The sequence below is a fragment of the Patella vulgata genome, chromosome 3 (genome assembly GCF_932274485.2).
Source record: "Patella vulgata chromosome 3, xgPatVulg1.2, whole genome shotgun sequence".
Classification (NCBI taxonomy): Eukaryota; Metazoa; Mollusca; class Gastropoda; family Patellidae; genus Patella; species Patella vulgata.
The window spans coordinates 63,024,783-63,037,957 of NC_065881.2; the positions used below are offsets into that span (position 1 = coordinate 63,024,783).

At 35.1% G+C, this 13,175-nt stretch overlaps 2 protein-coding genes across 2 annotated transcripts in view; one reads left to right on the forward strand and one right to left on the reverse strand.

The window, feature by feature from the left end:
- Positions 1-612: 612 nt before the first annotated feature.
- On the reverse strand, positions 613-9,192 carry LOC126814496 (neuralized-like protein 2). The gene is made up of 3 exons (XM_050539673.2): positions 9,054-9,192; positions 7,180-7,868; positions 613-4,407 (listed from the first exon to the last, which is right to left on the reverse strand). The coding sequence occupies exons 2-3, from the start codon at positions 7,844-7,846 to the stop codon at positions 4,292-4,294; spliced, it is 783 nt and encodes a 260-aa protein (XP_050395630.1). The 5' UTR covers positions 7,847-7,868; positions 9,054-9,192; the 3' UTR covers positions 613-4,291.
- A 39-nt stretch (positions 9,193-9,231) lies between these two features.
- Positions 9,232-13,175, forward strand: part of LOC126814489 (nucleoporin SEH1) — a 31,878-nt gene continuing 27,934 nt past the window's right edge. The window contains exons 1-2 of the mRNA XM_050539654.2: positions 9,232-9,865; positions 11,998-12,048. Of these exons, the coding sequence (XP_050395611.1) occupies positions 9,746-9,865; positions 11,998-12,048 (171 nt within the window). The 5' untranslated portion in view covers positions 9,232-9,745. The remainder of the gene's footprint in view (positions 9,866-11,997; positions 12,049-13,175) is intronic.

Sequence of the window (13,175 nt, forward strand, 5' to 3'; positions counted from 1 at the left end):
TATTTACAGATACAGATGTAGTATGAACGGACCTTTACTTGGCCAAGATCCTCGAGTACGCTGCAGTAGGAACGGATAATTGAACGGCGCGGCGCTTTGTTTAGGTATCAAAATGGAAGATACCTAAACGAAGCCAATCAATCATGCTCCGTGTTCTGATAAATAACGACGAGCAGACATAATCCCCAAACAAACTTTAATTGATACTGACTTTTTCATTGAAATCTTATTAGAACTATTAAATCCGGAGATGCGAAATGCAACTCCAAGGATAAAATATTATGCAAAACATAGGCTACATTCCCTTTACAATCCTTAGAAGACTTTAAACCACACTTTCGTTTAACGAATGCGTAACGTATTTGGTAACTTTATTAACGAGCTCCATGGATTACCAGAATTACAGTTAGGAGAGCAAGGCTATGGTCGCACACCAGTTACAATTCCAAAACAAGCAATGGTGTTTCTGTGGCATATAAATTGCTACCCCAGATCCATTTCTCCCATGCACTACACTATCCGATAAATTTGGAATATCTAATTCAACAAGCACTGTACATATGCCTCAGGAGCCACGGTGGCTAAGTGGGTAAAGAAAAAAACACCCTCACATACTTTAACATCCTCATATATTTTAAGAAATCTTTACCAAAAAAAAATATTTTAACCATTTAATAATTTTTTTAAAAAACAATGTATGTATTTATTATGTATGATGAATTTCTACTGTAATATTTGTTGGTGTGAATTAAAAAAAAGGACAGCTGTCTATTTGTTCGGATGAGACGGAAAAACGAGGTCCGAAGTATACATGTACATCGACGTGCACGTAAAAGATCCCTTAGTAGTTAGAATTCGATATAAGAGTAAGACGTTAAACCCCATTTCATATGCCGCAGATTTTCTAAGGCGACGATAAACAATCTAATGAAAACAACTATTCAATGGCCATTACCCCACAAACGTTGAGAAATTTCTGACTGATTTGCTGAATGTTGTAATTTTCCCGGACCAATCGGTGGTGGCTGTCAGGATGGAGGGCCTGACAAGGACAGCTGTCTGGTCATGTGGATGGGATGAAAAACCGAGGTCCCGTGTACATATTGGCGTGCACTCGTGGCGGATCAAGTAAGTGCAGCGCGAGTAATCAGTGGTTTCTCACCATCCTTGGTATTATATCCAGACTTTCCGGCGTGGTTCCCCCTTGCAAGTGATGCAGGATGGAGGGCCTAACAAGGATAGCTGTCTAGTCGTTTGGATGGGACGAAAAACCGAGGTCCTGTGTACACATTGACATGCACGTAAAAGATCCCTTGACAGTTGTAATTCGATATAAGAGTAGGCCGTACTGTTCTGCTCCGAACTGGGCTAATGAAGACGGGCATACAGTTTGCTATGAGGAAAATTTTGCCCAGACAGCGGCACTACAGTCTACTCTTATATCAAATTCTAAACTGTCAAGGGATCTTTTACATGTATGCCACTGTGTACAGAAGACCTGTTTTTCGTCCCATCTGAACGACTAGACAGTTGTCCTTGCCTGTCCTCCGTCCTGCATCACTGACAAGAGGGAATTTCCGAAAAGAGTATTTGAGTCAATTTTGATACTTAAATCCACATTTGAACGATTTCCATGTTGTTATGCAGTTAGCTGCTGCACTAGTTTTTAGGTGACTATCTTTAATATTTGGGGAATTTTTACTGGGGACCGCATGGTAAGCTAATTATACTAGTTACTTTCAGGAATACTTGATACCACATGCCAAATCTATGAGAGGAAAATTCTGGTCCGTGGAGTGATCGCTAAAAGCATTAAATGCTGAATTTAGAACTATGTTTGAAATTACATTTTCTTATGTACATTTATTGTCTGTGCTACTGTTTGGTTTGTTGTGACTTGTATCAGTATGAGTCAATACAGGTTTGATGGATAAGTAGTACTGAGTACCATGAAATGAAATGGGGTTGAATGTCCTACTGTTTTGCTCCAGCTAGGCTAATGAAGACGGGCTTCCGCCATACAGTGTAGTGAGTGTAGCACCTACTATGATGGAAATTTTTGCTGGACAGGGAAGCTACAGCTTACTCTTATATCGAATTCCAACTTCCAAGGGATCTTTTATGTGCATGCCAATGTGTACACAGGACCTTGGTTTTTCATCCCATCCAAATGACTAAACAGTTGTTCTTGTCAGGCCCTCCATCATGCTTCACTGACAAGGGGAAACCACTCCGCAAAATCCTGATGAACTTTCTTGGCCAACACGGGGATCAAAACTGGTACCTACAGACTAGCGAGCTAGCGTCTCACTCACTTAGCTACCATGGCTCCCGAGTACACTGCTTTAAATACAACTTGATAGATAAGAAAAAAAAAATGTTACAATGTAATCTTGTTGATGTAAGTGGGGCAAGTTGATCAAACTGAAACTCAAGGTGTGAATCCTTGTGGAGAGAGATACACAAAACCATACAGTTTAACATCCACTTGGGACGCAAGCCAGGTCATTTCAGGACTATCAATTTTATTTCAATAATTCACTGGCAGGTAGGCTAGATCTTTAGCAGTGAGTGTTAACTAGAGAAAATCCACCTACGCCAGTTGACACAATAACAGACCTTGTGACCTAAAGTGCATACATTAGACCACTCGACCCCCACCAAATCTAAACCAACATACATGTAGATAATTTAATGAAACTATACCTATATAAGCATAGTACATGTAGATAGTCGGGACATAATATTAATACAGGAGAAAATATTTTTGACAAAAATAGTATTATTTTTTAACCAGTGGTATGGATTATGATCGGGGCTGATGTGGCTAAAGCCAGTGACTTCCAATATTTAGGACGCCCCCTCCCAATTACTTAACAGATAACAGAAAAAAACATGATTTCTTCTTTTGACTGTAGATTTTGAAGTTAAAGGAAAAAGTCACAGTTGATGATAATTATTATATTTTCTCACAATTTCTCTAAAATTAAGCCACCCCAGATTATTATTTAAATATTAAAGAGTTAATTAATTTCTTACTTTCGAAAAACTGGACACATACATATATAATTAAAGCCTCTGATTGTCCAATTTGAGATATTACCTACTGTTGATATTTTGATTTGGTTTCTTAAACATACATTATGCAAAAGCTAAATCTGCCTATTGCAGGTCTTTCTTTGGGCCTGAAATGTTATCTAAATTATTAATTAGACATTAACTACATGTAACTTATCCAGACCATAATCAACTCTCCATGGCATCGCTAGGCTGCTATGTTTATTGGATTAGTTTCCGATTTGCTGTTCGACTTCCATTCATAATTAAATCATGAAATGGATAATCGAGACACTGTTTTTTATCCTACCGACTTTAGTAATGATGATCGAGGCTAGACCGAAAATTCAATTGCTAAAATCTTGGTTCATAGTGGATCAATTTGACTGAAATTTTTAACAAATTCCCTTTACAGTATCTAGTTTTTAACTATTATATTGAGAACTGCCAGCTCTTTATCTAATTTCCCATAATGTATCTTTAATGAATGTTAAATAATTAATTTTTGAACATTTTAGAACTGCTTAGGCCATGAAAAACTAGATATTGGCTGATTAGGAGCTTTGGATATTATATTTTGATATACACTGTAATAGTACATGTACATGTATATCAACATTTACTTACTGCAGATGCAAACAAATACAAGTGGTAAAAGGGGACTACATGTACATGTAATTCTCATATAATTACCATAGTGTGACAAAATACTGTCAATTATTGAATATTTGGAAACACACAATATGGGCAAAATTCCTTCATTTGCAACACATTATATCATGAATCATACTTAATTAAATTATCATTAAATTCTGAACGAAATTTTGGAGTCGCTTTCAATAGATCATATAACTCAATCACATTTTTATCAGTTTGTTTAACACTCCAATCATTATAATAAAAACTCATTTACATGTATAATTATAAAAAATGAACTTTGCTAACATTAATTAGAACTTATACTTGGTCAAATTCACCACATGTTCCCACTCAAATGTAACTGAAAAGTGACTTAATTAAATAGGTGTGTACATTGGTGTGATTTCAAAAGTCAAATATCATTTAATTATGGTATGATTAAAGATGTACATGCAACATGTACATGTATGAAAACATGTATGTGATTCCATTTCTTTAAAGCACAACATTCCTAAAATTACACGGGCACAAAACACTTGTTTTTGTCTCTATTGTACAACAGGCTAGGTTTTCTGTACTACTTCTCCACTATTGACTATAGTTCATATCTGAGAAACTGTATAATTTTTTTGGGCAATGGTAAACGTTCAATATCTGTTTTTTTCACAAGTTGTAAAAGTAAATCACGGCATGCATTTTGCAATGAAGTTACTGAAAATAAAAAAATATGATCAATGAAAACACATTTCAAATTTTAAAATTGTGCACAAATGCAATATTGATAAATTGGGTAATCCACACGCTATTCAAATGATTGACAGACAAAAGAAACAAAAAATTTAAACAAAAATAACATTATTGTAGTCTGTGGACGGACACATAATTTTTTAATCTTGGCATTTTACAAACACTAAAATCTCATACATGTATCTACCGGTAACAATATTAACCTGTCTTCTCTTCTATCATGAAATCCAATAAATGATAAACTGGTCTATCTTTATCAGACACAACAAATCAGTTAATTTATGGGTTCTTCATGTGTTGAAAACCAGAATTTGTAATAGGACTTTCCCCCCTCAGTCAACCAGCGACTGCCAGACAGGATACGCCCACATTTTGCAAGAGTTGGATAGAGAACAAGCTAAAAACAAACGTGACTTTTTGTTCAATCAGTGGCAATAATCCAGAAAGTTATGGCCTGAAATGTGCAAATATCAAAAGGGACAGAGATCTTCGGGATATAAAGATATGTTTTTAGTTTCATCAAAATCGGATAAAAATTGTGACCTCTAGAGGGTCCACAGCCTTCATATTACTCACTTTTACACAATTTGAGTACAAAGAGCGGCCATTTTGTTGGGCAGTTTCATTTCGATTTTCATGAAATATGTAGTCAACCTTCATTATGGTGGAGTGGTGATGTATTTAAACGGTTTTTAAAATCGGAAAAAAATTGTGACCTCTAGAGAATCTGCAAGCTAAAAATGTGATTTTTCGAACAATCTGGGGCCATAATCCAGGAAGTTAAGTTCGGGTATCCGCGATTATCAAAAGGAACCAAGATCTTTGTGGGTCCACAAGCTAAAAACGTGATTTTTCGTACAATCAGGGGCCATAATTCAGGACGTTATGGTCCGATATGCGCAAATATCGAAAGTAACCGAGATCTGTGGGTTATAAACATGCATTTCAAGTTTCATCAAAATCAGATGAAAATTGTGACCTCCAGAGGGTCCACAACCCTGATACACAATAATTTGACACTATTTGCGAACGAGGGGCGGCCATTTTGTCCTTCAGTTTCGGTCCGATTTTTACGAAATTCGAACTCAACCATCCTTAGGGTTTAACGGTGATATATTGTAACGTTTTTTAATCAGATAAAAATTGAGACCTCTACCGGGTCCACAGGAGGTTATGGTCCGATAGGTGCGAATATCGAAAGGAACCGAGATATGTGGGTTATAAACATACATTTCAAGTTTAAACTAAATCAGATAAATATTGTGACCTCTACAGTGTTCACAAGCTAAAAACGTGATTTTTCGTACAATCAGGGGCCATAATCCATGAAGATACAGTCCGATATCATACATGCCAATGCAGGGTGATAAACCTATATTTCAAGTTTCATTGAAATCGAATAAAAATTGTGACCTGTAGACTGTTCACAAAAAATTGTGGACGGACAGGGGCGAAGACAATATACGTCCACATGAAAATGTGGGCGTATAATAAAAATAATGGATCTCTGAAAACACGAGTCTATGATATGTTATTAAGATAAGCGATGGGACTGGTTTCATTTAATAAAATTTATATTTTGGCAGAAAAAGCAGTACAAATTACTACAAGTAGGTCTGGTTGCTCAATTTGTTTGTTTAAGTTTGTATAAACCAATCACTTTACAGGTGAATGCTTGAACAAACATCATCATATTACCATGAAGGCAATGGTGAATTCTTGTGGCTGAAATATCAGTGGCAAGAAATCGGTAAGGTGTGAGCCATCTGTTCTTTTTAACATATTGTCATCGGTGACACACTCGTTGATGTGCAGAGACCTTTATTTTAGTTATGTTTTCATCTGTTGAACTATCTTACCAAACATAAATGTGACTTGTGCTTGTGCTGGCATAGTTTTGAAAATTGAGTTGTTGTTTTCACATTCTCCAATTCAATACCTTCAAAATGGTGTATGATTGGTTTGATTCGGACAAAAATTGACTGAGCTGTGTCTGTTTAAAGCTGCCCAAGTCAGGAAAGTAAGTTTTGAGAAAAAGCAAGTTAAAGATGTTGGTAGGCTACATGTATGGTCCAAAACAAAATCACATAGCAACCAGGCAATTTATTTGCTAATTAGTCCTTTAATAAAAACATTTCCTATAACAGTGTTACAATTTAGAACAAATGTGATTGTGAATACTCCATACTTTAGTAACCCATGTTTTGTATATATTATAACTTTTGTGGGAATAACTTCCCTTAATCTCACTAGAGATTTGTAGCTTTTCGATTATTTCCTTGTTCTAATGTTTCCAAACCTTGCTGATAAAAATTTGAAACAATAATATCCAATTAGGCATGCTTGTATATTTCATGAATCATATGCCGTATAAAGCCACAGTAAATGAAATTCAACTATCAATATAAATGATTTTTTTTAAGATGAAACAAGATGTCAAATAATCACCGCTGGCACTTGGATTAATTATTCAGGGTAAATAATGACCTGAGAAAGGTTTTATATATACATGTTTCATTGACAATTAGAAATCAACTACTCATTAATCTATGACAATTGATTAATATTTTTCAATGACAAGTTTCGGGTTTAACCCAGTTGATTAATTTATGATATGCCACATCAATATTTTCACTTGTTTTGTCTGTAGCCCAATATTAATTTTTTTGCATTCCGACTCATTTAGCCAGCACAGGTCACAAATACTGGTATGTAGTTTAATAAATAAGAATTTACCTCCATATAACTGGACTATTCGTACTTGTTTTGTTGTACCATACACATCAACAACGGCATACAATGGTCCACCTTGTAATGGGATAGTATTTGAAGAGGGGCCCTGATCTTCACCGTTAATAATAAAATGCATTTCTGCAACATTGCCCTCAACTTTATACATTATACCTATCCTACTACCTAAATCAGTAGGTAAAATAGTACTTTTATTGTCTGAATTACTACACGGTTCACCATTTCTACTGATAGGTAACAACATATTTCTACTAAAAGATCCACGCGGGGTATGAATAACTTCAGAGTTTCTTATAACAGATTTGTATGGCTCCTGATTTTCTGGTACAACTCTATTATGTGTCTTTGTCACAGCAAATATCCATGATTTACCCAAGTTTGCAAGGTCGGGTAAGGCAAACTGTGGTAATTCAAACCGATTTCCTGGATTAAGTTGGGTAAGTCCTACTCTCAGATGTCCACTCCAACCTCTTTCATTTTTCTCAATTTCAACCAAAAATATTTCACCTGGTGTTAATGGGTGTTCACTAAAGGTTAGAGCATGTGCAAAGCTTGTTTCTCTCGAAGCCACCATACTATCATGAGAAAGATCAATATTCTGTCCATGATACCGATGAAATCTTGTCACAGGCATCTTGCTCAGTTTTTCCATTCATAAACATCAAACAGATTGTCTGAAAATATTAATATCAAAATAAGAGTAGTTCTATTTTACCCTGCAAACTTTTATTCTAAATAAAATCTTGGGAGGGAAATGGTAGAAAAATTCTACTCAAGCTGAAACTAAAAACACAATATAAAGATTGTGGAATATAAGAGTAAATAAATACCAGTATATATATACATTACAGCGCTAGGATTGGCAGATTACAAGTTGTGATTTGCAGTTGTTAGGGCTTAACATCTAAAATTACTACTAAAATTTTTTGTTACTAAAATTACTAATTAGCCAGCAGGTTGGTTATAACATCTTTACTTGAAATTCTCAAAAAAAAGAAACATGTAAGCTTAAACAACAACAACAAAGAGAAAGATATGTTCTATGGGGGGTTGGATGGCTGAATGGTTAGCGTGCGCGCGCTGTATCATACATGTGTAAAGTCTGTCATTGTGTCCACCGGCGTGGTTTCGAATCCCCAGTTGTACGTGGCAGGGAGTAGGGGCATCTGTCCAACCTCGTGGGTTTTCTCCGGGTCCTCCGGTTTCCTCCCACTGCTAAAGACTCCTACGCGCAAGCAAATTATGTAAATAAAATTAAACCATATGTTAGTCCCGAAATGACCTAGTTTGTGTCGAGTGGACATTAAACCCCATCTCTCTCTCTCTCTTATGTTCTACAATGCTCAAGTTAGACTATAGATAGTTCATAAAACAATTATTTTTAAACTGTACATAAACCAATCAAACTTTATCTACAACTGTTTTGGGTTTACCTTATACATTTTAGCATGTCAGGATCAGTAAAACATCAGTAAATGTAGTTATTCTTACCATAATATTAATAGCAAATTATGGTGGTAAAAGTGTCTTCAAAACACATGGCAATTGGCATGCGTGTCAAGAGGAGGGTCTCCCCTGTTTGTGCAGAGGATTTTTTTTCTCTGCATTCTTCGAAATAAGGTTGCGCAAACAAATGTGCGATGCCTATATATAATTCTGTATTAAATAGATCTAAGCATTGTTTCTTATTGAGGCCATCAACATCAATGATTTATTTTTTGATGGCTAGTACTAGCCTACTAGCAGATAGATTGCTAGAAAAACACAACGATATTTTGTTTGTAACGCCTAGTCAAGCCTAGTGTACATAGCCGACATAGACCTATTCCTATTTATTATGTATTAAATAAGATAATTACCCATTCATCTGGTTTCTACTACATGGATTTACCTGTATATAAAACAGATAGATATAGATATGTATCTATTTTTAGTGCATATTTCATTTAAGAACTAAGATAAGAGAAATGTCGTTTCATGCTAAATGTAACAGTAGAAGTTCCGGTTGTCTAATTCCACTTCCGGGTTGATATCCAACTCTGTTTTGTGTAATATATGTTGATTGGTTAAGATATGCTATTTCATAGAAATAGCTTAATCAAAACTCTTGTAATATTTTTTTCAGTTTACGACTACACCTAAAGTCATCACGTAAAAGGTTTCTTTCAAAATAGCACGACCGATAATAATACTGCTAATACCTTACACGATAAAGCATTTTTTTTTATTATTTAGCGTGTCTATTTAATAAAAAATATTGCAATGATACAACGGGCAATCTGACCTAGGATGAAATGGAACGAATGGTCGATGTGGACAGAATATAGGATGATAATATTAAACATAAAACTGTACTTGTAAACAAAAAAGTGAAAGATGACTTGTTGGCTTTGAGGCTCAGGAGAAGACGCAAGCTAGTCATCTTCATCCAATAACAATGCAGGAATTTGGAGACAATTAATTGAATATAGAATTAAAATTTAGTAAATTTGGAGTTGAAATATAACTAAAATTAAAGCCAAACTCCCTAAAGTAAAAGTAGAAAATCACGATGTTCAGGTCCAGTGGCAGTAAGACCTTTCCAATGGCACATGAAGATTTGATTCATGATGTTAAATATGACTTCCATGGGAAAAGAATGGCATCATGTTCAAGTGACCACAGTGTTAAGGTGAAATAATCTGATGGAAATGATGACATCTGTCATAATGTTCATGTGACATCACTGAATACATTGTGTATTGTAATTGCTGTCAGTTATAATATATGTATTAAATATAATAAAAGGAGCCAAGTCTTTAGTTCAATACAATATCATCCACAGTCTTTGACATTGCAAACACGGCTTACTGGTCAATTAAAATCAACATTGATGTTGTTATCATACTGTTAAAAGTTCGGCTCTAAGATCCAATATTTAAGACAAAATGAAAATTTTAAAATTGGCACACAAATTCCCCTCGCTCGAAAATTTTTGAAAACTAGAAACCCGAAAACACCATTCCCAGCAATCGGAGACAAGAAATATGGTACCGGTACTTGTGAAACTCCTCACACGAATATTTAAAGTTTAATGGCCAAAGACGCCATTCAATCCAGACTCTTCGTGTATTTTGCTGAACATAGCCTATAACTGATTAGAAATGGATTATGACCCCTGATTGTATGAAAAATCATGTTTTTAGCTTGTGGACACTCTAGAGGTCCCAATTTTCATCTGATTTTGATGAAACTTTAATTGCATGCACGCTTATAACCAAAATATCTTTGTTCCTTTCGGTATTTGCTCATATCGGATTGTACATAAAATCACGTGGTCCCTCTAGAGGTCACAATTATTATCTGATTTAAAAAAACTTTTGAATATATCACTGCTTCATGTCAGTTGAGTTTGAATTTTGTGAAAATTGGACCAAAACTGCCAGACAAAATGGCCGCCCCTCGTACGCAAATAGTGTAAAAATATGGTATACCAAGGTTGTGGAGTCTCTAGAGGTCACAATTTTGATCCGATTTTGATGAAATTTGAAATACATGGTTTTAACCCAACGATTTTGGTTCTTGTTGATATTCACGCATATTGGATCATAACTTCCTGAATTATTGCCCTTGATTGTACGAAAAATCATGTTTTTAGCTTGTGGTCCCTCTAGGGGTCACAATTTTTATTCGTTTAAAAAAAAAGTTTGAATATATCACCGTTACACCCTAATGAAGACCGAGTTCGCATTTCGTAAAAATTTGACCCAAACTGCCGGACAAAATGGCCGCTCCTTGTAAAAGTATGTAATACCAAGGTTGTGGACCCTCTAGAAGTGACAATTTTTATCCGATTTTGATGAAACTTAAAACAGACCATAACTTCCTTGTTTATGACTCCTGATTGTATGAAAAATTGCTTTTTTTTTTTTAGTTTGTTCTCCATCCATCTCTTGCAAAATGTGGGCATATCTTGCCTGGCAAAGTGTTTTTTTTTTAAAACATAGGCCGCCCCTCGTACGCAAATAGTGTAAAAATATGGTATACCAAGGTTGTGGAGTCTCTAGAGGTCACAATTTTGATCCGATTTTGATGAAATTTGAAATACATGGTTTTAACCCAACGATTTTGGTTCTTGTTGATATTCACGCATATTGGATCATAACTTCCTGAATTATTGCCCTTGATTGTACGAAAAATCATGTTTTTAGCTTGTGGTCCCTCTAGGGGTCACAATTTTTATTCGTTTAAAAAAAAAGTTTGAATATATCACCGTTACACCCTAATGAAGACCGAGTTCGAATTTCGTAAAAATTTGACCCAAACTGCCGGACAAAATGGCCGCTCCTTGTAAAAGTATGTAATACCAAGGTTGTGGACCCTCTAGAAGTGACAATTTTTATCCGATTTTGATGAAACTTAAACTATATCTTTATATCCCAAATATCTCAGTCCATTTCTATATTCCCACATTTCAGACCATAACTTCCTTGTTTATGACTCCTGATTGTATGAAAAATTGCTTTTTTTTTTTTTTAGTTTGTTCTCCATCCATCTCTTGCAAAATGTGGGCATATCTTGCCTGGCAAAGTGTTTTTTTTTTAAAACATACAATTTAAACATTAAGGGAGATGAAATGGTCTTCAAAGGAGAACAAGATCACTTGAAGGATTATGAAGGTGCTCCTACTCCCTTCATTTTACACCTCATTTTATAAAACCCAAACTTTTATAAAATAATAAATTCAGAAAAGATCATTTATCATATGCTAACCTAATTGAATGATGTGATATGGTAATACAAGCTAATTATTTATTACTGTAGATCTGGGATTGTGATGAGGAAGACCAATGGAATTGTACAGCTGCATGGAAGGTAAATACTGGTTACATTGTAGCCCACATATAATTATAAATGTCAAGTTTCATGTAACATGTCTGAATTGTATAACTCACTTGGAAAGAGAAAGAGAAATGGGGTTTACTCAACACAAACTAGATCATTTTGGAACTAATATATGGTTCAATTTTATTTTGATAATTTGCTTGCATGTAGGGGTCTTTAGTAGGTCAGCTCTAAACGTAAGTCTTTACCAGTGGGAGGAAACTGAAGGACCCGAAGAAAACCCAAGCAGGGAATAAAAACCATGCCACTTGACTCACTCACAGACTTCATGATCTAAAATGCATTTATTAAACCTTTCCATGCCACTTGACTCACTCACAGACTTCATGATCTAAAATGCACTTATTAAACCTTTCCCTCCCTCACTCACCCCATGACTCACTTGAAACAACTTTAGACTGATGGCTTGCATTTCACATAATCTTCAACTTTTATGAACCCATTGTGTAAACTGAAACTATATGAGCCCTGCAGAACTTGTGTAAAAAAAATAAAAACATCTTGTGTTACTTTATATTTCACATGAGTGCCCGATTTTCTGATTAATGAGTGTTAAAATATATTGAGTGTGTATTTTATGATTTAAAGATGGGTTCCAAAAAAAGTATTTATCGGGTGGTTATTTCCAATAAAAGTATCGTAATTTTGGTATATATGGAAAGTAGAGATATCCAATCTTACTAGAAATATACTGGATTCTCCGAAAACACTCATGAAACGTATTCAGGACAAAAATGTAAGGGTTCCCCTAATCAACAGCTCGACGATTAGGAATTTCTGCACACGTGATGTCAAAGGTCATGTGCACGCGAACATTGAGCGCTTGATGTACAAGTTGATAAACTTTCTGAAGAGTTAGACGTACAACACTTTCTGAGATAAAAAGATGGGCTTCCGATATGCAAGTGTTAAAATATACTGAGTGGGTATGTGATCAAGTGCAGATTAAACATTCTACTTAGATTTAAATACACCAAGATGTTTATGTGATCAGTACTGATCATAAATTGTTGTCAACCATGTCTATCACTCAATACACACTTTCTTGTACTCACTCTACAGATTTAAGTCTTTGACCAAATTTATTATAATATTAC

What these genes read in the sequence shown, in the direction of transcription:
- LOC126814496 (XM_050539673.2), bottom strand. Translation starts at nt 7,846, where the DNA reads ATGGAAAAACTGAGCAAGATGCCTGTGACAAGATTTCATCGGTATCAT. An exon ending in AATAGTCCAGTTATATGGAG is followed by an intron (nt 4,408 to 7,179) that starts GTAAATTCTTAT and finishes TTTTATTTTCAG; the next exon opens with TAACTTCATTGCAAAATGCA.